This window comes from Balaenoptera acutorostrata, chromosome 17 (genome assembly GCF_949987535.1).
Source record: "Balaenoptera acutorostrata chromosome 17, mBalAcu1.1, whole genome shotgun sequence".
Lineage (NCBI taxonomy): Eukaryota > Metazoa > Chordata > Mammalia > Artiodactyla > Balaenopteridae > Balaenoptera > Balaenoptera acutorostrata.
The window spans coordinates 64,491,347-64,518,867 of NC_080080.1; the positions used below are offsets into that span (position 1 = coordinate 64,491,347).

The window sequence follows — 27,521 nt, forward strand, 5'->3', positions numbered from 1 at the left end:
TCTCAGCACCTATTCTAAAATTGGCTGTTGTATCTGGTTGTGACTGAAACCAGATTTTTCTGTTTAAGATACATTGAATTTTTTTTTTTTTCCACCTTGTGGAGTTGAACCCGGACCACCACAGTGAAAGCCAGGAATCCTAACCACTAGGCCACCAGGGAACTCCCCCATTAACGTTTTTTATTATCTTATTTTAGATCCTCATAAACTGGCAAAAATTAAGACTAAATTTTTAAAAATTCAGCAGCCCTTGTTTTTGTAATTGAAAAAAACAATTGAAAGGTAAATTGATAATTTCTTAAACTAACAGCATAGGATGCCAAAATTGATTTTATAAGTCAGTCATTTATACTTTCATATTTCTTCATTCTTTATTAGAATGAAACTTGGTATAAATACATTTTATGTTTTCTTTATTTTTTTAATAAACTGAGTTTTGCGTTGCTCTCCGAAAAAAACGAGTTGTTGGTTTTTAAAAAAAATTAAATCCTAATAGCCTTGTATTCCCAGAGATTTTACATATTAATGTTAAAGAAGTTGTTGACTTCTGAGTTTGCATAGAGTGAGAGAAACATACTAAAGGTATTCTTTCTGAGAATCTCAGAATCATACTGTTGCTATTTTTGACAGCTGAGGCCCAAATATGTGTAAATTTGTAAGCAAAAATTGTTTTAAAGAAGACTTAGAGATTTGAATTTGATCTTTATTTAAAATAGTGGTGTTTATACTCTGTAGCCTTTTTTTTTTTTAATTTATTTATTTATTTTTGGCTGCATTGGGTCTTCGTTGCTGCGTGCGGGCCTTCTCTAGTTGCGGTGTGCGGGGGCTACTCTTTGTTGTGGTGCACGGTCTTCTCATTGTGGTGGCTCCTCTTGTTGCGGAGCACGGGCTCTAGGCTTGTGGGCTTCAGTAGTTGTGGCACATGGGCTCAGTAGTTGTGGCGCACGGGCTTAGTTGCTCCACGGCATGTGGGGTCTTCCCGGACCAGGGCTCGAACCCGTGTCCCCTGTGTTGGCAGGCAGATTCTTAACCACTGCGCCACCAGGGAAGCCCCTGTGTAGCTTTTTAATAACACATTGTTATTGTCTTTTATAAAACACAAATTGAGACTTCTGAAGAAAATCAGTTTTATTTTGGTCACTTCTATACGTATGTGACATTCTGCTGTCTACCTTAAACACCAGTTCTTAAGCATATTGCTGTATTCCTTATGTTAAAAAATCTTCCCGTCAGCATCAAATGTGATCCTTTTTTCTTACTTTCTAAAGTTAATGCGTCTAACTAGTATTATAAAAGTTTCCACCGACATTATCAAGAGAAAATATTGGTGGAGGAAGTCCCTAAAATCACAGCATAGCATAACCGAGCATACACATATTGAGGAAGAACAAATGGCTATATACGTTGAACGTAACAAAAAAAGTTGCCCAAGCTGTCTTTTCGTTAGATGGATATTTGGGTTTTGTGAGGTAACTAACCTGGAATGTTAAGGTTAGTAGTTCATTTTATAAATTATTTTATTTATTTATTTTTGGCTAGGTTGCATCTTCGTTACTGCATACGGGCTTTCTCTAGTTGTGGTGAGCGGGGGCTACTCTTCGTTGTGGTGTGCAGGCTTCTCATTGCAGTGGCTTCTCTTGTTGCAGAGCACAGGCTCTAGGCGCATGGGCTTCTGTAGTTGTGGCACGTGGGCTCAGTAGTTGTGGCTCCTGGGCTCTAGAGTGCAGGCTTAGTAGTTGTGGCACACGCACGGGCTTAGCTGCTCCATGGCATGTGGGATCTTCCAGGACCAGGGCTCGAACCTGTGTCCCGTGCATTGGCAGGCGGATCCTTAACCGCTGTGCACCAGCGAAGCCCTAGGAGTTCATTTTAAGATTTTATTCCTGCTGATAGAAATTCTCTTTGTAAATAATGCCTAGAAATGCATGGGGTTATAATATTTTGGGTATGTTTAAGTGGGTAGGGGGAGCAAGGGGGAAGAAAATATTTTATACTGACTAGCTTTTCCGCAATACTATTTTTAATTAAAACTGGAAATTTATTTGCCTTAGATAAGATACAAGGTAATGATAACATGAGTTATGAACATATTTGGTTTTATAGTGGTAATTTGTTCAGTTGGTTAACAAAAAAAGTTTGTGCTAAAAACAGCTTTATATTTAGTTTTTTGGAACATTTTTAAACCATTATAGTTATGTAGGGATATGAATATATATAAATAACACTACTCACATTAGATGAGGTTATTATAATATCACACAAGATTTATGAGATAATATTGAGAAGTGCTTAAAACCATAATGAGAATATGTATATCACTTGTAAAACTACAGAAAAGTAATTATAGGTATATATAACTGAATTAGGCTGACAGTATGTGGAGGAAGCTTTAACTTGTGAAAATTAAGTAGAACCTGGGTTCTGGAATTTTTGAACTAAAAGAACTCTAGAGAGGGACTTCCCTGGTGGTGCAGTGGTTAAGAATCTGCCTGCCAATGCAGGGGACATGGGTTCAAGCCCTGGTCCGGGAAGATCCCACATGCCGTGGAGCAACTAAGCCCGTGAGCCACAACTACTGAGCCTGCATGCCACAACTACTGAGACCCGTGCACCTAGAGCTCATGCTCTGCAACAAGAGAAGCCACCGCAATGAGAAGCCCATGCACTGCAAGGGAGAAGTAGCCCCCCCCCGCTCGCCGCCATCTAGAGAAAGCCCGCGCGCAGCAACGAAGACTCAATGCAGCCAAAAATAAATAAATAAATTTATTTTTTAAAAAAATTAGAAAAAAAACACTAGATAAGTTAATCTTTTTTTTTTTTTTAATGAAAAAATGGGCCCAGAAGTTAGGTAACTTGCGTAGGTTTATGATACTTAAGGTGTACCTGCAATTCAAGAAGTGGCCTCCCTAATTTAAAGTATTTGTAATTTGTACTTTTCAGATAAATCTACCTGACAGAATAAAAATGTTCTCAAATTATTTATAGTATCAATTTTATTTATCCAAGATGAGTTCCATTGCAAAACCAGGTTTTATGTTCACTGAAAAATGTTGAACATAGAACAGTAAAATTTGCAGTACGAATGTGGTACATCTTTAAGAATACGTATTTGTTAGAAGAGTATTCTAACAGTAATGCCCAGTAAATTATAAATAACCAGATGTGTGTTCCTTTGAGACTAAATCTACAGGAAGGATAAATCTATGTAACTAAGATCCATCTATTTTTACAGCTTAAGAAGAATCTTATAAAATCTTTTTAAGTCACAAAACTTTAAAGATAAAAGTTGTGGAAGCTGCCTTTTGGTATAGAGTGTTGAGCGTCAGTACTTGTTCTAACAGTATGTCATGATCTAATTAGCCGTATGCCTGTTTCCACTTTTTTTTACCGTTGTAAGCTGTCTGTGTGCTGCTCCCTCTGCCCCCACACCCAGTTTTGTGTTATTCTTTTTTTAAAAAAAAAATTTTTTTTTCTTTTAATTAATTAATTATTTTATTTTTGGCTGCATTGGGTCTTCGTTTCTGTGCGAGGGCTTTCTCTAGTTGTGGCGAGTGGGGGCCACTCTTCATCGCGGTGCGCGGGCCTCTCACTATCGCAGCCTCTCTTGTTGCGGAGCACAGGCTCCAGACGCGCAGGGTCAGTAGTTGTGGCTCACGGGCCTAGTTGCTCCGTGGCATGTGGGATCTTCCCAGACCAGGGCTCGAACCCGTGTCCCTTGCATCAGCAGGCAGATTCTCAACCACTGCGCCACCAGGGAAGCCCCTTGTGTTACTCTTTAGGGTAAGTTTTCAAGAATGCTGTTAGTAAGTCATAGAATTGGTATTTTCTAGCTCTCAAAATACTTGATAGTGAGTTGAAAGTTGTAAAATGTGAGAAGTATCGCAGAAATAGGAAGAGAGCCAAGTTTGGTATAATAGAATCAAAGGGGGAAAGCTCTTCACGTGAGAGATTGTTAAGTGATACGTCTGTGAAATAAGACCTCCAGTAGGTTTAATAAGCAAGTGGCTTGAACTCTGAGAAGCTTGCAGGCATTGAAGTTTAAGTGACTGTATTAGAGGGGAAGTAGAGGCAGTGGGTGTTGACCAATTTCATGGAGTTGGACAGTGAGAGGAAAGGAAGGAATGGACAGAGAAGATAAATGATGACTGTTTTAAAGCTAGGAGAGACCCAAATGATGACTGAAGGGAAGGGGTTATGGACTGGGAAAGAGTGAAGTTATTAGAAACCAGATTATTAACCCTGAGAACAATATCCTGGATGAGTTGATAAGGCATGAAGTTCAGAGAGAGAGGTGGGAGGGTTTCAAGAAGGGGAGAGAATCTTCTTTCTCTGGGAGTTAAGTGAAGGACCAGAGATTGACTTTAGGGATGGTGTGATTTTTATTTATTTTTCTTTTAGTTATTGGCTAAAAATAGGGAAACAAGTTGGCAGTTTGCATTTTTTTGCATATTTAGCATTTTTACTTAGAAGGAAGCTTTTCATTAATGAATTTTGGAGAATATTTGTGACAGAGTTTATAGATTTGAGCTGAAAGAAAAGCTGAAGTTTATTATTTAAAATATTACCCCAGGGAATTCCTTGGCAGTCCAGTGGTTAGGACTCTGTGCTTTCACTGCCAAGGGCTCAGGTTTTAAAAAAAAAAAAATTCCTTCAAACAAATGAAGTTGATACATATTTTCATGAGCTTCAAAATATTTTTAAAAATTTCAAAATATTAAATTTGCTGACCCATCTCATTCTAACAATCTGAGGTAGATATTTAATTATGTAGAAATTAAGCTACAGATTATTATTTATCCAAGGTCACACATATTATACACTCCTGGAAAGCAGGTGTTGAGTTTGCCAATTGATTATATCCTTTATAGCACTTGTATTCTTTCTTTTTGGGGGGGCTGCACCACGTGGCTTGCAGGATCTTAGTTCCCCCACCAGGGATTGAACCCAGGCCCCTGACAGTGGAAGCGTGGAGTCCTACCACTGGATTGCTTGGGAATTCCCATGCACTTATATTCCTAAGGCTTGAAATTTACTTAACATTTTTAACAAATAAGTGACGTATCCTATTATCCTAAATCCTAATTCTTGTCTCTTGTGATAGATCTGCAGTTTGATTTTTAGGTCAAACCAAACTTTGCACTCAGCATATTTATTTAAGGCTTGATGTGTGCCAAACCCTGGCTATAATCTACATTTTCCACTGCATAGCATGTCTTATGCTTTATGACATTATATTTGTTCCAGCAACTTTATTAATACTTATCAAAGCCTCTGAATGTAGCCCAGCGTGACCAAATCTGGAAGGTATAATAAAAAATTTTTAATTGTACCTTTACAAGGAAAAAACCCACCACATTTAAATATTCTTCCAGTGTCAAAAAAAGTTAGCTAAAATGAGACCTCAACTCTTATCAGGCTTAGTGGTAATTACTGCTTTTTACCTATAGCATGAAATGTAGTGATCACAAGGGCAGAACAGTAGACTCAGAACTGTAGTTTATTTCATTTGGAGTCAAGGTTTCTGGGTAACTTAAATAATTTTTTTGGAGCGTTAATTTCCAACACACCGGACAGATAACTTCTGAACTAGCTTGAGAAATTTGGGTTGTGAACTCATTGCCTCCTGGAGCTGAGGTGGTTTAAAAAGTACGCATGATGGATCCATTAGGTTCACGGTAGAGAGCATACCCAGCCTAGAGTTTTAAAAGGCCAGGGGACTTCCCTGGTGGCGCAGCAGGTAAGACTCCGCGCTCCCAGTGCAGGGGGCCCCGGGTTCGATCCCGGTTAGGGAACTAGATCCCACATGCACACTGCAACTAAGCAGCCCGCCTGCCGCAGCTAAGACCCGGCGCAACCAAATAAATAAACAAATAAAAATAAAATAAAAGGCCAGGCTTCAGCTCTGGTTGATTCAACTATTTTTGTCTATCTGAATATTCACGGGAAGTTTGAATCCACGGGTCCAAGTCTCAGCTGCCTCCAACCCCACATAGGCAGAGACTGGCTGCCTCTTACCTGTTCCTCCTCCTGCATTTGTTTCAGGTTAATAGAACCACCGTTACTCAAGCTGACATCCTGGAGTCGTCCTCATTGTTTTCTTTCTTACTCCCCCCATCATTTACCACTAAATCCAGTCTTTTGTATCTCGATTGTTTACTAGTAATGTCTCACCTCTTTATTTTTCTAAGTAGTTTTCAGTATGGCTTCCTGGCCTTCATTCTGTCTGAACTCCAGTACATCTGCCACACTGTTGTCAGTCATCATTCATTTTATTAAATTTTTATGTATGTTCACTGTTGAAATGTTAGGAAACTACCGATTAGTAAAAAGAAAAATCACTACCCTGAGAAGATCAATGGATGGTGAGATTAAGGGGTTATTTTAATTTTTAAATATTTTGGTTTCTATCTTTTCCTTATGAACATGGCATTTAACATTGAAAAAAACGATTCCCTTGTTAAGTCAGTCCCTAATCCTAAACATCTCCTCACAGATATTTCACATATCAGTTATCACTCCCCTTTCCTCTTTTTTTTGATTCGTCTCATAAATATTTACTTATGCTAAAGTTTCTTCTCTGTTCTTTCACAACCAAACTTTTTGAAGTGGCCCCCAAAAAAAAAAGAAGGGGGTATGATGCATAAAAAAGAATTTAAAAATCATAAGTGACTATTTTAAGGAATATTAATAAAATAATAAAGACATTACTATTCATCTAGCTTAAGAGATAAAAGTTACCATTACTTTTGAAGCCTCCTCTATGTACCTCTTCTAATTGTACCTCATTCCTTCCCAGAGTAAATTGCTCTCCTGGATTTTGTTTATCATCCCCTATTTTTCTTTACTTTTTTCTGACTTCTTTTGTTTAACCTTTTAAGATTAATCCATCTTGATGGATGTAACAGTACATTTTTTAGACTAAGTACTATTCCATGTTACAAAGTCTTTTATAATTGTTTATTTTACTCCTAATTTTTTGTGAACATAGCTGCTTTAAATATTCTAACACATCTTTCCTGATGCACATGTGCATGGTTTTCTCTGGGGTATGTGTATATATCTAGGAGTGGACTTGCTGGGTTGTACTATGTCTTTGTTCAGTTTTACCAGGTAATGTCAAAAGTGGTTAAATAAGTTTATGTTCATGCTGGTAGTACAGGAGTTCCAGGGATACCACGTACTCCCCAGCACTTGGTATTGTCTGACTTAATTTTTATGGACGACATCTCATTGCAGTTCTGTTTCACATTTCCTTGATTGATAAAGAGGTCAGATATCGTTTTTATTTGTTTATGGACCATTTGTGTTTCCTCTTCTATGGAATGCCTATTGACTGTTTTTCAGTTTGGTTATCCTTTATTGATTTTTATAGGAGTTCTTTTGTATGACTAAATTCTTTTCCCAGTTTAAGATTTGATTTTTCACTTTCAGTGTCTCTGAACCGCAAAGAGAATTTATCAGTCTTTTTCCTTTTTGGTTTGTACTTTCTCTGTTTTAAGAAATCCTTTTCTACTGTGAGCTCATGAAATTTTTCTAAAATTTTGTCCTAAAATGTTGTCTTCTAAAAGTCTTGCAGTTTAGTCTTTCACATTTAAGTCTTTAATCCCTTATGGGTTGAGTTAGGGATACAATTTCTTTTCTTTTCTTTTTTTTTTTTAATGAATACCCAATTTGTCTTAGCGCCATTTACTAAGAAGCGTTCCTGTTTGGTCAACAGTCAAGTTTCCAAATATGTGTGGGTCTGCATCATCTGGGCTATCTCTTCTGTCCCATTTGGCCTGTATGTGTCCATATTTGAGTTTATGATGAAATCTTGATGCCTACCAGGGCTAATCCTGCTGCCTTTCAAATCTAGATGTCTTTTTTTAAAAAACCAGATGTTAAAAGAAATTAGCAAAAATGTAAGATAAAGCCACCTTAAGAAAAATGAATAATTGAAAGGAGTTTTATATTTCACTTAACTTTGCCTTTCCTGATCAGAGTATGTTTACATATGCTTGTATATCATATGTTTACCCTTATTTTTAAGAGCTTATGCTTCTCATTTTATTTTTTATTGAAGTATAATTGACCTACAACACTGTGTTAGCACAACATTTAATATTTCTATGCACTACAAAATGATAATGGTAAGTCTAATTACCATTTGTCACCATAAAGTTATTACAGTATTGTTGACTATATTCCCAATGTTGTACATTTCATCGCTCTGACTCATTTATTTTGTAACTGGAAGTTTGTACCTCTTAATCTCCTTCACCTATTTCTCGTTCCCCCACCCGCCTCCTGTCTGGCAGCCACCTATTTGTTCTCTATATCTATGAATCTGTTTCTGTTTCTTTTTGCTTGTTCATTTGTTTTGCTTTTTAAATTCCACATATAAGTGAAGTCATATAGTATTTGTCTTCCTCTGTCTGACTTGTTTCACTTAACATAATACCCTCGAAGTCCATCCATGTTGTCACAGATGGCAAGATTTCATTCTTTTTTATGGCTGAGTAATATTCTGTTGTGTATATATACCACATCTTTATCAGTTCACCTTTCGATGGACACATAGGTTGCTTCTGTGTCTTGGCTATTGTAAATAATGCTGCAATGAACATAGGGATGCATATATCTTTTCAAATTACTCTTTTTGTTTTCTTCAGGAAAATACCCATAAGTGGAGTTGCTGGATTGTATGATAGTTCTATTTTTAGTTTTTTGAGGAATCACCATGCCGTTTTCCATAGTGGCTGCACCAATTTACATTCCCACCAACACTGCATGAGGGTTCCCTTTTCTTCAAACCCTCCCCAACATTTATTTGTTGTCTTTTTGATAATAGCCATTGTGACGGGCGTGAGGTGATATCTCATTGTGGTTTTGATTTGCATTTCCCTGATGATTAGTGGTGTTGATCATCTTTTAATGTGTCTGTTGGACATCGTATGTCTTTTTTGGAAAAATGACTGTTCAGGTCCTCTACCCATTTTTTAAAAAATAACTAATTAATTAATTTAGTTTTTGGCTGTGTTGGGTCTTCGTTGCTGCATGCAGGCTTTCTCTAGTTGTGGCGAGTGGGAGCTACTCTTGTTGTGGTGCGGTGGGTTCTCTTGTTGTGGAGCACGGGCTCTAGAGTGCAGGCTCATTAGTTGTGGCGCATGGGCTTAATTGCTCCACGGCATGTGGGATCTTCCTAGACCAGGGCTCGAACCTGTGTCCCCTGCATTGGCAGGTGGATTCTTAACCACTGTGCCGCCAGGGAAGTCCCCCTCTGCCCATTTTTAAATCAGGCTGTTTGTTTTTTTGATATTGAGTTGTATGAGTTCTTTGTATATTTTGGATATTAATCCCTTATCAGATAACATTGTTTGCAAATATCTTCTCCCATTCAGTAGGCAGCCTTTTTGCTTTGTTGATAGTTTCCTTTGCTGTGCAAAAGCTTCGTATTTAGTTTGATGTAGACCCATTTATTATTTATTTTTTTTGCTTTTGTTTCCCTTGACTGCAGCAACATCCCCCAAAATATTACTAAGACTGATGTCAAAGAGTGTACTCCTTAAGTTTTATTCTACAAGTTTTTTGGTTTCAGGTCTTACTTTTAAGTCTTTAATCCATTTATAATTTATTTTTGTGCCTGGCATGGGAGAGTAGTCCATTTTGATTCTGTTGCATGTATCTGTCCAATTTTTCCAACACCGTTTATTGAAGAGGTTGTCTTTTCCCCATTGTATATTCTTACATCCTTCTTGCAGATTAATTGACCATGTTACTGTGAGTTTCTTTCTGGGCTCTCTTTTCTGTTTTATTGACTTATGTGTCTTTTTTTGTGTCAGTACCATATTGTTTTGATTCCTGTATCCTAGTAGTATAAGTTGAAATCAGCAAGTGTGTTGCCTCCATCTTTGTTTTTCTTTCTCAAGTTTGTTTTGGCTATTTGGAGTTTTGTGTTTCCATTACAGATTTTAGATTTGTTCTAGTTCTGTGAAAAATACATTGGTGTTTTGATAGGGGTTGCATTGAATCTGTAGATTTCTTTGGGGAGTATGGTCATTTTAGAAATATTAATGCTTCCAATCCATGAGAATGGTGTATTTTTACATTTGTTTGTGTCATCTTCACTTTCTTTCATCAATATAGTTTTCAGAGTAAAGGTCTTTAACCTCCTTGGTTAGATTTCTTTCTAGGTATTTAATTTTTGATACAATTGCAAATGGGAATGTTTTCTTAATTTTACTTTTTGATAGCTTCTTGTTCATGTATAGAAACACAACAGATTTCTGTATATTACTTTTGTATCGTTCAACTTTACTAAATTCATTTATTAATTTGAATAGTTTTTTTGGTGGCCTGTCTAGGGTTTCCTATGTTTAGTATCATGTCGTCTATAAACAGTAATGGTTTTACTTCTTCCTTTCCAATTTGGATTTCTTTTGTTTCTTTTTCTTATCTGATTGCTGTGATAATGCCACTTTTCATATATAATACATTTTGTATTGGAAATAGTTATTTTCATAAAACAATGTTAATAAACAATGAATTTATTTTTATTTTTAAGTAAAATTTAAAATTTCACAGTTGTAATTTCTTTTTTTTTTTTTTTTTTTTTTTTTTTTTTTTTTTTTTTTTTAATATTTTGATGACTCCAATTTTTTTTTTTTTTTTTTTTTATAGTTACTTTATTTATTTATTTATTTATCTTTTTGACTGTGTTGGGTCTTCGGTTCGTGCGAGGGCTTTCTCTAGTTGCGGCAAGTGGGGGCCACTCTTCATCGCGGTGCGGGGACCGCTCTTCATCGCGGTGCGCGGGCCTTTCACTATCGCGGCCCCTCCCGTTGCGGGGCACAGGCTCCAGACGCGCAGGCTCAGCAGTTGTGGCTCACGGGCCAAGTCGCTCCGCGGCATGTGGGATCTTCCCAGACCAGGGCTCGAACCCGTGTCCCCTGCATTAGCAGGCAGATTCTCAACCACTGCGCCACCAGGGAAGCCCCACAGTTGTAATTTCTATTGCAGTAAATAGCAATATATCTATATTTTCCCCCTATAAGCAAAAGCTTTTTGGGTTACTCAAAAATTTATAAGTGTAAGAGGCTCCTGAGACCAAAAAGTTTAAGACCTATTGCTCTAAAGTAAACATTTAAAACTCTTAATATATACTTTGTTAAGTACACTTTTAGCTATATTCCACACCTTTTGATAGGTAATATTTCTGTGATAATTCCTTTTTTTTTTTTTTGGCTGTGCTGCGGGGCTTGTGGGATCTTAGTTCCCCCACCAGGGATTGAACCTGGGCCCTCGCCAGTGAGAGCACGGAGTTCTAACCACTGGACCGCCAGGGTATTCCCATGATAATTCATTTCTGAATATGTTCTAGTTTTCTTCTTCTTTGATCATTGAGTTGTTCGAAGGTGTGTTTTAAAATTTCCAAATGTATGTGGGTTTTTTCCAGTTCTTTTTGCTGTTGATTTCTAATTTACTGCATTGTGGTCAGAGAATGTGATTTATATCACAGTTCTTTGAAATTTGTTGAGGTAGACTCTGGCTTCACACCAGTTTTTATAAATGCTTTGTAAGTGCTTGAAAAGATTTTTTTCTCTAGTTAGTGTCAGTGTTTTTAAAATGCTCTATTGATCAATGAGCAGGTAGGAAAATAGTAAATACTCTAGATACTTTTAGGCAGAGAGATTTCATGCAGGTAATAGGTTACAAGGGTGTGGTTAGGACTAGAGCAGCAAAAAGGGTAGAGAGGGTTTGAGAGGAAGAGGGAGGTTGTCTAAGGATCTGGGAGTTGTTACTACCTATGGCTGGAACCAAAGAGCCTGCACTTGCTACTAAGCTTCTGGAGCACTGGTACAAGTTACTGCTACTTGGTAGAACCACGCACACTCCTGCAACTCAGCAAGAACCCAGGAGCTCAACTTTTGCTGAATTTTCTGGAATCTACAGCTGCCAGCTCTTGACTTAAATAGGAGACAACCTTCCATTGGAGGTGTTTCAGAACCAGGAGTAAAATGGGAGGGGGAATGGCATTTTTCTTCTACTTTTTTCCCCCCCAGTACCTTCTTTTGGCAGAATGGAAGACAGGGGAGTCTGACAGAAATAGTTCACAGGCTTTTTTGTCTGCTTGATCTATCCATTACTTTGAGACATCTTAATAAAATTTCCTACTATGAAGGTAGATTTGTTAATATTCCTTTGCTTGTCTATTTTCAAAGCTAAGTTGGGTATATACAAGTTTTTTTTTATCATTTAAATTTTATTTTATTTTTTACATAGCAGGTTCTTATTAGTTATCTATTTTATACATATTAGTGGGGTGTATACAAGTTCTATGCTTTTGATGAACTGAACCTTTTATCATATAGTTTGTTTTTTTAAAATCTCTGTTAGTATTTTTGGTCTTAAAGTCAGTTTTACTTGATATTAGTGTAACTTTGTCAACTTTCTTTGGCCTGGTATCTTTTCTGTCCCTTGATTTTGAACCTTTCGGTGCCCTTATCTTTTAAAAATCACATAAACTGTATATTGTCACCATCCATTTAACTTTATCTTTTAACTAAATAACTTTCATTTTTTTACGGACTAACTGATATAATGGACTTTATCTTTTAACTAAAGAACTTTCATTTTTTTATTGACTGACTGATATAATGGAATTTCTTTCATTTTGTATGATTTTCATTTGTCCTTTTTTTGTATCTGTATCTTAGTATGGATTGATTTCTTTTTCCTTTTTCTCATTTTGCTTTTTCCACCTCTCCACGTTTGGAACTTACACACTCCTATTCTTTTACAGGTTACCCTAGCTATTTTTGCATTTATTTTGCTGTTATCATTCTAGTTTTTATTTCATACTTTTTGTTACAAAAATTTCAATCATGAGGAAAAGTACAAAAAAGATAGTACAACATCTCTAGTCTTTATGTAGATTCAACAATTAACATTTTCTGTATTTACTTTTTCTTTCATTTATTTTTTTGTTTAATAAACATTTTTTGTTTTTGTTAAGTCTTATTGAGAAAAAACGCACATACCATGATCATTCAAAGTATACAGGCTAATGGCTTTTATTATTCAGAGTTGGGCAACTGTCACGACAGTCAATTTTAGGACAGTTTAATAAATGCTTTTACTAAAGTGTGTGTAATATACAGAAAAGTACACAAATCTAAATATAGAGTTCACATATTCACAAAGTGAATGCATCCTTTTAACCACCACATGAAATAGAATAATACCTATACCCCAGGAGCCTCTCTTATGCCCACTCCTAATGACTGCTTCCTCTTCCCAAAGGTAACCACTGTCTTGACTTCTAATGCCATAGGTTACTTTTGCCTGTTTGTGAGCTTTATGTAAATGAAATTATATGATACGGGTTTTTAAAAATATTTTGGTTTTTGTTTCGTTTGCTCAACATTAGTTTATGGGATCCATGTTCTGTGTAGAACAAATTCGTTTTTATTGCATTGTATGAATATATCACAGATTATCTACCCAATTTACTGTTGATAGGCATTTGAATTATTTCTGTTTTGGGCCTGTCATGAATAATGCTCCTATAAACATTCTTGTACGTGTGTTTTGTTGAACATATGTATGTTGGGTATATACCTTAGAATAAAATTGGTGGGTCAGAGCATATGTTTATATTCACGTTTACAAAGAAGCACCAAATGGTTTGCCAATTTACACTCCATCGAACCGTGTATGAGAGTTACATTTCTTGAACATACATACTTGCCAACTTGGTCTCGTCAGTTTTTAATGTTAGCCATTTTGGTAGATATATGTTACTATTGTAATATGGCTTTAATTTGCGTTTTTCTGTTCCCCACTGAGGTTGACCCCTTTTTCCTATAGTTATTGGTCGTTAAGATGCTTTCTGTCAATCATGTGTTCTAGTTTCTCACCAATTTTTCTGTTCGGTTGTTTGTCTTTTTTTTAAAATTAATTTGCAGGAATTGTGATAGCTAATTTAACATACATAGTTATCAAAATCTAAAGTTTTATCAGTATGTTTGCACTCTTTTCAAAAAATAAAATGACCTTGGAAGGCTTTAACTCCCATCACCTGCCTACCAATTTATATGTTGATTGCCCTAATCTTACAGATTAGGCATTTCTGGCTAATATTCTTTATTGCAAATCCAAAATCTGAAAAAAGGCTTAGACTCACAGATATAGAGAACAAATCAGTGGTTACCAGTGGGGAGAGGAAAGGGGGCAGGGGTGAGATAAGAGGCACAAACTATTATGTATAAAAAAAGCTACAAAGTTATATTGTACAACACAGGGAATATAGCCAATGTTTTATAATAACTATAAATGGAGTATAACTTTTAAAATTGTGACTCACTATAGTGTGCACCTGTAACTTTTATAATATTTTACATCAGCTGTACTTCAATTTAAGAAAAGAAAGAGGACTTCCCTGGTTGTCCTGTGGTTAAGACTCCATGATCCCAATGCAGGGGGCCCAGATTCAAACCCTGGTCGGGGAACTAGATCCTGCATACCACAACTAAGAGCCTGCGTGCTGCAACTAAAGATCCCGCTCGTGGCAACTAAGACCTGGCGCAGCCAAATAAATAAGTACATAAATATTAAAAAAAAAAAAAAAATAGGAAGAACACTGACATAAATCACAGCAAGATCTTTTTTGACCCATCTCCTAGAGTAATGAAAATAAAAACAAAAATAAACAAATGGGACCTAATGAAATTTAAAAAGCTTTTGCACAGCAAAGGAAACCATAAACAAGATGAAAAGACAACCCTCAAAATGGAAGAAGATATTCACAAACGAATCAACGGACAAAGGATTAATCTCCAAAATATATACACAGCTCATGCAGCTCAATATCAAAAAACCAAACAACCCAATCAACAAATGGGTGGAAGACCTAAATAGACATTTCTCCAAAGAAGACATACAGATGGCCAAGAAGCACATGAAAAGATGCTCAACATCACTAATTATTAGAGAAATGCAAATCAAAACTACAGTGAGGTTCACTTCACACTGGTTAGAATGGGCATCATCAGAAAATCTACAAACAATAAATGCTGGAGAGGGTGTGGAGGAAAGGGAACCCTCTTGCAGTGTTGGTGGGAATGTAAATTGATACAGCCACTATGGAGAACAGTATGGAGGTTCCTTAAAAAAACTAAAAATAGAATTACCATATGACCCAGCAGTCCCACTACTGGGCATATACCCAGAGAAAACCTTAATTCAAAAAGACACATGCATCTCAGTGTTCATTGCAGCACTATTTACAATAGCCAGGACATGGAAGCAACCTAAATGCCCATCAACAGACGAATGGATAAAGAAGATGTGGTACGTACATACAATGGAATATTACTCAGCCATAAAAAGGAACAAAATCAGGTCATTTGTAGAGACGTGGATGGACCTAGAAACTGTCATACAGAGTGAAGTAAGTCAGAAAGAGAAAAACAAATATCATATATTAACACATATATGTGGAATCTAAAAAAATGGTACAGATGAACCAGTTTGCAAGGCAGAAATAGAGACAGATGTAGAGAACAAATATACGGACACCAAGTGGGGAAGGGGAGGGGTGGGATGAAATGGGAGATTGGGATTGACATGTATACACTAATATGTATAAAATAGATAACTAATGAGAACCTGCTGTATAGCACAGGGAACTCCACTGTACAGTAGAAACTAACACAACATTGTAAAACAACTATACCCCAATTTTTTTTAAAAAAGTACTTTTTTAAAAAATAAAGTGGAAAAAATAAATTTAAAATGGCTTAGAAATAAAAACTTTTTGGAAGTTGACTACAAATTTTTCTTGTGGCGAAACCTGAAATGAGTGGGTATGCGATTGCCTAGTGTTTTTAAAAATTTCATATGCTGTAAACATTCACATATTTGAGTGCGAAATACTAATTAGTTTGGTGGGGTGCATTGTTATTATTTTTATAAAATCCAGAAAATTCTTAATTTTGAAATATCTGGCCCCAGGAATTTTTACATAAGGAATTGTGAGCCTGTGTTGTTTTATACAATCATTGTTTAGATTTACTTACATATTTACGTATTTTTGCTTCCTATGTCTTCTTGCATCTTTCACCTGTCATTTAGGATTATTTTCCAGAAGGAAATTAAGATTTATTGTTTAGCTGCTTAGTGTTGGTGGTAAACTCTGTTTTATCTGAAAATACCTTTTTTTCACCTGTGTTCTTGAAACTATATCTAGTTTTGCTAGGTATAGGAGTTAAAATTGTCAATTATTTTCACTTAGATGAAAGATAAAATTCCACTTGTTTTCTAAATTCTAGTATTATCTGACTTCAATTATTGCTCTTAAAATGATAGCCATCAGTCTAATTTTGCGTATCTTTGTAGGTAATCTTTTCTCTAGTTTTAGGATTAGCTCTTTTTCAGTTGGTGTTCTGTACTTTCACAGTGATGTGTGTGAGTTTGGGATTCTTTTTATTTATGCTGTTTGGAATTCATTCTGGACGTGGACTTGAGGATTGATGTCTTGAACAGTTCTGGGGAATTCTCATGCATTATCTCTTTAAATGTTGCCTCCTATTCTCTTGTATTCTCTGTCTCATGTTTTCACCTCTGTTTCTCTATTACATCCTGGAAAAATTCTTCAGACATCTTCCTAGGTATTAATTCTCTCTTCACCTGTGTTTAACCTACTGTTTAATCTATCCACTGAGTTTAAAAAGGGTTTTTTTTTTTTATTTAGGTACATTTCACATGCCATGGAATTCATCCACTTAAAGTGTACAATCAGTGATTTTTTTTTTTAGTATATTTACCCAGTTATGCAACTGTCCCCATTATCTAATAGAAAATTTTCATCATCCCCAGAGGAAAACCTTGTACCCATAAGCATTCACTGTCCATCTTCTTCCCATCTACTGGCAGACACCAGTCTAATTTTTAGGTCTATAGATTTGCCTCTTCTGGGCATTTCATATAAATGGTATCAACCTATATGTGGTCTTCTGTGGCTGACCACTTTTACTTAGCATAATGTTTCTGAGGTTCCTCCATGTTGCAGCATGTATCAGTACTTCATTCTTTTTTTTTATGGCCAAATAACATTCCACTGTATGAATACAACAGATTTTGTTTACCTGTACATCAGTTAATAGACATTTGGGTAGCTTCTATTTTTTTCTGTTATGATTAATGCCGTTTTGAACATTTGTGTTCATGTTTTTATGTGGATTTGTTTTCTTCAAATCCACTGAGCCCTTAAATCTAATTATACAAGAAATATACTTCTACATTCTTGTCATAAAAGAGTCATAATATAAAAGTATATAGTGTAAACAGGGGTGTCCTCTTTCTCCTCCATTTTTGCTGCTAGGAGGGAACTACTGTAAAATAGTTGGATGTGCTTCCTTCTCTCTCTTCCGTATGCGTTTATATGACGTTTGTATAAATCTCTTGCTTTTGTTTTAATATAAAGGAATTATATGTATTTTTGAGGCTTTCTTTTTTTTCCATTTCAGTATGTTTTGGGATTCTTCTGTTGTTGTTAGTACACAGAGATCCACATCATTCTTAATGGTTGTGTAGCCTTATTTCCATATGCCATAATTTGTAAAATTATTGATAGACACATATTGTTTCTGGATTTTGCATACAGTGAAGCAGTCAACATCCTTATTAATTTTTTAAAAAAGCATTTACTGAGGAAAAACATTATTTATCAGGCACAGTTTTGAATGCTAGGATTACAAAGATAAGTAGACCATAATCTCTGCCTTAGAGTTGCTCACAGTTATATAAATGCTACAAGAACATAAAGTAAATTAATTGGGGATCTGGTGCTTTTCCAGCTAGGAAGATAGATTTGTATTGCATCAGGTATTTTATGCTATTGTCTTCTGAATAATTTCTCATTTGGTTTTTACTACTTTTTTAAAGTATTTTTCTAGATTCTGAAAAGACAGATTGTTGCCTTAGTGGATAGAACTTGTATTCCCCAGGATTTTTTTTTTTGCTTCTGTTAGTTGCCTGGGGCATTACTTCCTTGACCACTTGATTAAATTCTTGCCTAAGGTTCTCAGCAGGAATTCAGACTCAGACCCATGTGGCTGTCTGCTTGAGATTTTGACATTTCATGGGAGACATTTTTTTCTTCCTATACCCATTGCTAAGTTCTAAGCAGGCGGATTTCATTGTTATCTCTTTCTGTGCCCTTTATCTTATTCACTATTACACTGAGGGGTCATAGTTTTATGCAGGTCTTCCGAGAGATTCCTCACTTTTTGGTCTTGCCCCCCTTGGGTTTGGTGCCCCCCTTGGGTTTGGTAGAAAACCCCAAAGTGAAATCCAACCCTGATCCTTTGAATATTTCAGAGTTCGTGTGTTCACTTTGTTTTTGTTTTCTGTGGAATTATTCAGAGTATCTACATTGTGCTGGAAATAAAATTTTGTTTAGTCTTTAAATGCATTCTTCCTTTAGCTTTCAGTATACCACAGTCCTGGTTTTTCTCCCCTTTGATCACTCTCTTTTTGAACACTGCTGTACCCTGAAATCATGTAGAGATTATTTACGTATTTGTCTCTGTTTTTAGACTGTGGGCTCTTCACAAACAGGAATCATTTAGTCTTGTCATTTCTTTGCATCCCAGTCTGATTTTTGAAAATGTTAGTTTATTTTTTAATTTTTTATTCTTTTGGCCATGCTGAGCAGCTTGTGGGATCTTAGTTCCCCCACCACTGATCAAGGTCACTGCCAGGCCCCCGGCAGTGAAAGTGCCGAGTCCTAACCACTGGGCCGCCGGGGAATTCCCAAAAATGTTAGTTTAAAATAAGAATGAACACCTTGATTTGTTGAAGGCTTTCCATTTCCTAAAAGGGGGAAAAGTTTCAATAAATAAATGTTAGAATTAAGGGCTATAGAAGTATACTTAGGAAAAAAGTATTTTTTCTTAATTTGCATGAATCAAATTCTACCTTATTTTAAAATAAGGTAAGATCATTTCAGTGCCATGTCATCTCACCCTGAAAGAAGAAAAATGTTGAAATTGTTTAATATTGTTGGGGGGAAAGTAGTAATTTATTAGTGAAATTATATTAATGTGTATGGTATTCTTATTTTTTTTCTATCACACCCTCCTATTGTTAACCTTCCACCTTTAGTTGATTGTTAGATGAAATTAGAGAAAACATGTTGGGCATTTTATATACAGTTGCATTAGCAATCATTGTCATATATCTCTACATTTTTAATGTTTTCCCCTCTCTTGTTTATATTTCTCCCTACCCTAAATAAGGATTTCTACCCTTTAGAATAGTTTCTCAAAGTGTCAGTTTTAAATAAAATTTTACAAGATGTGAGGCCTAACTCTCCAACTCCTTAACTTGCTCCATTTTTCATCACATTTTAATATACCATACACTTATTTGTTTTTGTTATTATTTATTAACTCTCTTCTCTCACTAGAGTTTAAATTTTACAGGGCCAGGAATCTTGTCAGTTTGTCCATTGATGTACTGCCATTATTAGTATCTAAGAGGGATATACTCTCTCCTGGTTTTGATTCATAACCATAAGAGTATCATTTAAATATTTTGTGGCTTGGTTTCAACATATATTAGTGTGGGATGATACTTACACAAATACATTAGTTTAGAAGCTGAACTGTTTTATATATGAATGAGCTTTTTAGGATGCTATTTAAAATACTTAGTCTTTTTTTCTTTTTTTTTTAATTAAGAGCATTTCATTGAGTGTGGTATTCTTCATTAAACAGTAATGTTCTCTGTCATACAAACATACTTTTTTATACAGTCATACCCATCATCCTCAGCTGTCTGAAAAAGCAAAAACTTGAACTAATATATAAGCATGAGCATTGATGAAAATGATCAGAAGCCGAGGAGGTAAAGATGGCATCATTGGGATGAAACACCATGTTTTAGCACCGTGCTACACAAAGTGTGGTCTGTGGACCTGTTACTGGACTGTGCTTTTCATTTTATGAGGACTTGGAAAAATTGTACCTAATTTCTCCGGTTAATTTCAGTGAGGGAGTATAGTATGGTTTAAGAGCAAATGAAGCAATAAATGTTAGCCAGTGTTAAATGCCAGCACTGGAGATGGGTTAGGATTTGTTACACGAAAATAACGTGATATAGTCACCAAAATAAGTAAGCCCTTTTGCTTGGTAATGTATGGTGGGGCTAGGGAGGGGGAAACAGCAAATAAAAGAGAAAGAAGAGGAGAAAGCAGGGCTTCCCTGGTGGCGCAGTGGTTGAGAATCTGCCTGCCAATGCAGGGGACACGGGTTCGAGCCCTGGTCTGGGAAGATCCCACATGCCGCAGAGCAGCTGGGCCCGTGAGCCACAATTACTGAGCCTGCGCATCTGGAGCCTGTGCTCCGCAAGAAGAGAGGCCGCGGTAGTGAGAGGCCCGCGCACCGCGATGAAGAATGGCCCCCGCTTGCCACAACTAGAGAAAGCCCTCGCACAGAAACGAAGACCCAACACAGCCATAAATAAAATAAATAAATAAATAAAATTAAAAAAAAAAAAAAAGAGGAGAAAGCAAGAGAATGTCAGTGACTAGAGGTTAGATATTATGACAAGTTATTGATAGTCAAAGAGCAGATGACAGTTAAAAAAGTGAAAACTGGGGCTATCAAGCTATCAGAACTATATACTGAAGGATCATGTGGGCTTGTAGACCTCACTGTTGTCTGAGGATGTCACAATAGAGTAATCATTATTTAAAAAAAAAACTTTTTGACGTCTTTATTGGAGTATAATTGCGAGTAATCATTATTAACAGGCTAAATTATGTTCAATACACATAATGTCAGGGATCTGTATTAGAGTTTAGAGTTTTACCATGTTCGTTTAAAATTTTTTTGATATTTAAAAGTGTTAGTCTTCATCCATTTTATCTCATTTCCTGATCATGCCAGGGAAGCACATGGCATATTCAAACTTGGTTTAACGTTATGGGTCTGTGTTGGGACAGGCATTGATATTATCAGTTGGGGGAAATGGAACAGGACTGATTAGAACATAGTGATTACGGTTTTTTTTCTTTTTTCCTTTTTGGCTGTCCCACACGGCATGCGGGATCTTAGTCCCCTGACCAGGGATCAGACCTGTGTCCCCTGCAGTGGAAGCGTAGAGTGCTAACCACTGGACCTCCAGGGAATTCCCATAGTGGTTACAGTCTTTAAAGTGATCTTTAAATTGCTTTTACTCTTTTGTATAAAAACTGTATCTTGCGCTTTCCGAGGACTTTAAATCTCATAAGGCTAAGAGTAATAACATGTGTCTGTTTTATTCTGTTGGCCTTTTTACGTCCCCACACTTGACCTTTGCTGTGAAGCAGCTACTCTAGTGATTCTTGGAGATGTGGTAGTGGAGAAGAGGATACGTTAAGCTCCTGGGCAGCCTTTTCATGTTACATAAGTACTTTCCTCGACCCCTGTAGTAAGCTCCAGTCGTAGGGAAGAGTAAATCTCAAGAATAATCCCTCACGTGTACTGAAGCGGGAAAAAGTTTTAGGAACTGAACTTGTGTCACTCTTAAGTGCAGGGTCACACATCCTAGGATGCTGTAGTAGTCTAGAGTTTCTCAGCCATCGTTTGATGACGTACAGGAATGCCATTCACTTTTGTGGTGTTTGCCAACATCTTGTCGTTGATAATAGTTAACTGCAAAAGTTGTCAGTGGTTTTCTTACCCCCAAAAGTAGTAAATTTCAGTGGATTCATATCACTTAGATTGATTTGCATTCATGAGGAAGGAGAGAAAGGGAGGTGCTGGCTGGACTATAGAGCCATTGAAAAGCCAAGCCAGTTCTGAAAGTGTTAAATCTTTTTTTTTTTTCATGGTATTTAGATACATCAGGATCTTTTTTACTGAGTATATAAACCCACTTGGGTCTCTTAGAAGAGCTCAAATTCCTATGAGTTTTCCAGACTTGAGCCAACACAAGATGAGGGCTAGATAGAATTTTCAGGTTTACTCTAGATTTGGGATGCTTTAAAACAGTTAGATTCTGGGCCTGGCCTTTTTGCCTTGGAAGACAGATGTACTGCTGTACACAGTCTGGGAATAAAGTGCATATTTATAGATTGAGATCATGTATCACCAGGTATGTGTTAAATATTGAGAGAAGAATAATTTTAGGCATATTAAATTTACTCAGAAAATTAATTTTTATTTTTCAGGTGGTTCTAGTACTTGAAGAGTCAGGAAAATTAAACTTTTTTTTTGAAAGTGGGTTGTCTACTCTAGCCACTTTTTTTTTGAAAGTGGGTTGTCTACCCTAGCCACTTTTTTTTTTTAGTATTTGTTTATTCGGTTGCGTCAGGTCTTAGTTGTGACAGGCGGGCTCCTTAGTTGCAGCTCGCCAGCTCCTCAGTTGTGGCTTGTGAACTCTTAGTTGTGGCATGCATGTGGGATCTAGTTCCCTGACGAGGGATCGAACCTGGGCCCCCTGCATTGGGAGTGTGGAGTCTTAACCACTGTGCCACCAGGGAAGTCCCCAGGAAAATCAAACTTTTATTAATGACATATATCATATATTTTTTAATGCATATTTTTTCCCCTACTTTAACATATCTGAAATCAAGATGTGTCTAATGAGTGGTGTGTAATTGTTTAATTGGTAGCAGTTTTCCTTTCCTAGTATTACATGAAATAATAGTGCGTCTTATGATTGGTGCTGTGTCTTCGATTCAGAGAACCATGGTACATTTGTAATATATGTAATTAATTTTCCCATATCTCTCCAGTTTAGGGACAGACAGGGTGATATTTGGCTATGAACCTTTGGAACTGTTAATTTTTCAGCCCCCTTAGCTCCCAGTAGTTTGTAAGTAGTTCTGCTTCTTTACTTGGTTACCTTCTGCAGTTATTTTCCAGTTATCTCCAGTTATCTCAATTCTAGGCTCTCATTTTCACCACTGTCTAGGAAAGCAGCCAATGTTGCCCCGATGGTCTAATAATCTGGTGGTATCACTGCTTTTGCTAGTGTTCTAATGCACGTGTTTCTCATCTACTTTTGCTAACACTTTGTCTTCAAAGTTAGGAGGTGAATGCTTCCTCATGTGATGATAGCTTTCTGTTGATAGATGCTACATGGTATGATCTCTAAACACATGGTATTCTCTCTAAACAGTTATGCTAGTTCTTCACATTCTCAAGTGAGTATGAATTTTCCTTTATTTTTACGTTGAACTCTTTAAGTCCTCTTTTTTTAGCTTCTGTGTTCATATTCAGTTCTTAGAAACGGGTTCTTAGAACCAGTTTCTTAGAAGAGCCAGAGGACCCTTGAGGGACCTGTTTGCTTACTTAAAGACACTTCCTGCCCTCTTTAATGATTATTGTTCCAGGAAGGATACCTAAGAGTGAATTCCCTGTTTCTATGAGCCTGCCAGATACACTGTTTGACCTTCTACTCTTATCTTTTTTTTTTTTTTTCTGGTAAGTTTTATTAGTACACTGGTAAATCATTAGTTTTATTAGTGTGCTTAGTAAGTACTCATTAACCCCCCAAATGTTTGTCCTGCTCTGTCTCTTTATTGCAGAGGATGTGGATGTGCAAGGTAGTTTATTGCCTGATAGCAGAGACAGTAAGGGACTGGCATGAATTGTCTTTTTAATGTAGTGACTCCACCCCTCAATGAAAAAAAATGCTCCAGTGAATGTCTTGGATTCTGACCTGTGATACTGAAATTGAAATGGATGATTTCAATGGATGAAAATGGATGATAGTGGATGATAGCCTCTTCTAGTGGGGAGAGGTTGGAGCAGAGGTTCTGTATTAATCATCTTTCGCTGTGTGACAGATTACCCCCAAATTTAGTAATTTGAAAGAACAAGCATTTATAATCCCATGTAATTCGAAGGGCCTTGAAGCAGAGAGTTGGATTCTGGCTTGAGTTTGCAGGCAGTATACTGGCTCCAGCTGCAGTCATGTGAAATCTTGGCTGGAATTGGAGATTCCAGATTGGAGATTCTTCCAAATCATCCGTGGTTGTTGGCAGGCGGCCCTAACCTTACCGCGTAGGCCTCTGAATTGGACTGTTCACAATATGGCAAGTGATTCTAGAGAGAATGACCCAGATGTAAATCATAATCTTTCATAACCTCATCTTGGGAGTGACATACCATCATTTCTGCTGTATTCTATCGGTTACACAGACCAACTCTGGTACAGTGTGGGAGGGAACTACACTAGGATGTGAATACCAGGAGGCAGTTACTTGGAGATTCTCTTGGAGTTTGGCTATACCACAGGTCCCTTTCTTTGTGGACATATAAGAAGTAGTGTCAGGGTGGGGGAAACTTTTCTTTTTCTACAGTGCTCTTCACCGTTATCTCCTAGGAATAATTACACCAACACGAGTCTTAACTTGCCTTTATATCCTGTTTCAGTTGGTAGCTATGCAAATCGACCTTCCTTTATATCTTAATTCAGTAACAAGGGCTGTCTTCCTTGTCTTAGTAAAGTTTTCAAGGTCTGGAGGATTTCCACAGCAGTGTTTCCCAAAATGTAGTCATTGAAAGAAGACTTTTCCAAGATGCCCTACACTGAGAGGATTCCAGTACTTTCGGAAGCCTGTATGTTGTCTTCCTCCCCTTAGAGAATCATTGTGCAAGTTAGTATATCAGAAGTCTCTGAGAATTCCTGCTTTAAAAAAAAAATCCTTTTTTTTGTTGTTGTTGAGCCCAGTGTTTCTGAAAATTTACTTGATCACAGAACCCGCATTTGTTGACAGAAGTAGGATAAATTAAAAACCCTCTTCTAACATAGACACTTACAACGAATATATTCCTCCTTTATTCAAAACAAATTGTTTATGCAGCTTTATTTCTGTATTTTGGATAATTAAAATTTTTCTGAACTAATTTTCAATTTGTAATTTTGCATTTTGGAAGGCAGCTGAGGTCAGAAATTGCAATTAGTTGATATCTTATTTTCCGTGTTACTAGCAGTTATGATATTGCACCATCTGAGGAAGAGTTTTCACTTTCGGCAATTTAAAGAGCCATTGATTCTTAGCAAAGAAGGGAGGAGTTTTTAATTCTGTAGTGTTGTTAGATGGTGGTAAGCTTATTTAAAGGCATTATGAATTGAAAAGATCTAGAAACATTGCTGTATTGATAGTAATATTTCACTGTCTAGAAAAATCAGAAACTAGCTTTTAAGTAGAGAGTTGTTTGGAGTTCTGAACAGAAATCCATGCTTGTGTGCTTTAATCCAAGAAAAGATGTTCATTAAGAATCTTTATAATGTTACATGCACTTCTAATAACATTGGTTATTTTACTTTTAAACCCGTAAATTATGGGCTGCTGTGGTTTTTGTTTTGCTTTGTTGTATACTGAAAAAGAATGTCCACTGATGATAACAAGGGAAGAACTGAACAATAAAAGCTGTACAAACAAGAATGCAAATACATAGCCATTTGGGGGCATCTAGTATGTGAAAAAATAACTTTATGTATCTCAGGCCCTGGTATGTTATATTCTGGTGTTGAAAGATTAAATTATATGTGAATGATCCTATTTTAAGAAAATAAACAGGGGCTGTAAATTGTAAATTAAAATTATTTTAAACTTTTTCAAAAGACTTTTTAACTTAATATAGTTCTTCTGGAAAGCCTGTCTGTCTGAAATGATGCATTTTTTAAGGATTATGGAGAACTGTGGTTTTTATAATTGAAAAGCAGTAAAGGAAACCCTGCTAAAACTTTTAAGCATTTATAACCTTATAACTTTAATGGAGTAGTTTTGAAGTTTTATAGGTAACTGGCTGCTCTTCATAACCACTTTACATCATCAATGTTTACAAATATATTTAGAAATATTTTGAAAATAGATTGTGAATTATAGGACAGGCAATTAAAAATTTGAGAATTAGGCATGTAAAATATATAGAAGATATAAGGGGCTTGTAAAGGAAAAGGCATGAGCATTTGGACGAAATTTAATCAAGGATTTCAGACTGTGTGCATACAAGTATATTGTATTATGTTGTAAGGAAAAAAAGTACAAGTTATTATTGATACTCTTTTCTAGAAACGACTACAGAAGGAACTGTTGGCTTTGCAAAATGACCCACCTCCCGGAATGACTTTAAATGAAAAGAGTGTTCAAAATTCAATTACACAGTAAGTGTTTAAGTTTCAAAGTTCTTGTTTGTTTTTCTTTTGTTATCAATGTAATGTATGAATATATACTCATTTTAAAAATACAGAATTATTTTCGTATTTCATCCCATTCTCTTCCACCAAGAGGTAAGTACAGTAAACAGATCTTATTCTGTGCATTTATATATACAATTTTGTTTTATAAAAGTTTCCTGCTAATGAGGCAGCGTTTAAAAACTTTGGTCTGACTTTGTTATGAAATGTTCTTCACCTGTAATAGAGCAGTTTGGTATGAGGTTATTTATCAGACTTTTCAGAAACATTTAAGGCTCTGAAGAGAATGACAGTCAAGAGGTATCTCTATCCCTGTCCCCTGAACATATTACGTAGTTGCTTTCTTTACAGAAGGGTAGCTAAATGAATGTCAGACTCTTAGCATTCTCATTTAATAGATAAGAAACTTTTCCATGAGGATGAAAAAGTGAAGGGTAGAAGGAGGACGTAGAAGTATTCTCTAATTTAGCTCCTTCCGTGGGAGTGGAGCAGAAGTCTCTTCCCAGGTATGTGCCAAGAAGAGTAGCGATATGGGTCCCCTCCGTTAAAAATGAGCATTTGAATTAGTTTAAAGTGTTTTCAAGAGTATCATCCTAAGATTTCACAACCCAGTGTGGTCTGTCCTTACAACTCCTTTGATTTAACAATTCTGTTAGACAAGAGTAAATGTTCTAAAATGGGAAATTTTTAAGCAATTGACTCTCTCCTTAAAAAAAAACTCCAAAAATGTAAAAGGGGTAGAAGCCAACAAGAAAAAGTTTACTGTAGACCAACTTGTAGGACAAATTTAACAATTCAAATATTTAGTGATATTCTGGGTCCAAAGAGCAAAAGTGACCAAAGCTCACACAACAGGGACATATTTATTTTCAGAAGAAACAATTTTGGTTACCTTTGACTTTGACATTTGAGTCAGTACTTAAGACAGGAGCCAAGCTTTAAGAACAGGAATATGAGGAAAGGATATGTTGATGTTTGAATGGATATACTGATGTAGTATGGGGGACTTCCCTGGTGGTCCAGTGGTTAGAATTCCATGCTTCCACTGCAGGGGGCATGGGTTCGATCCCTGGTCTGGGAACTAAGATCCCCCATGCTGTACAGCACAGCCGAAAAAAAGAAAAAAAAGAAAATGTAGTGTGTATTACTACATACTATAGATACTATAGAGTATCTAGCTCTATAATGATCTCTTTAAAACATTGCTGGGTTCTCAGTTAACTGAGCAGTTTTAGATTCACTGCCAAATGAGTGGAAGGTACAGAGATTTCCCATAGGCCCTCTGCTCCCACACATGCCATAGCCTCTCTAATTTATCAGCATCCCCCACCAGAGTGGCA

General features: G+C 36.4%; 1 protein-coding gene across 1 annotated transcript in view; it reads left to right on the top strand.

Moving 5' to 3' along the window:
- Positions 1-27,521, top strand: part of UBE2W (ubiquitin conjugating enzyme E2 W) — a 69,801-nt gene that overhangs the window by 14,504 nt on the left and 27,776 nt on the right. The window contains exon 2 of the mRNA XM_007185059.3: positions 26,057-26,148. Coding sequence (XP_007185121.2) covers positions 26,057-26,148 — 92 coding nt within the window. The remainder of the gene's footprint in view (positions 1-26,056; positions 26,149-27,521) is intronic.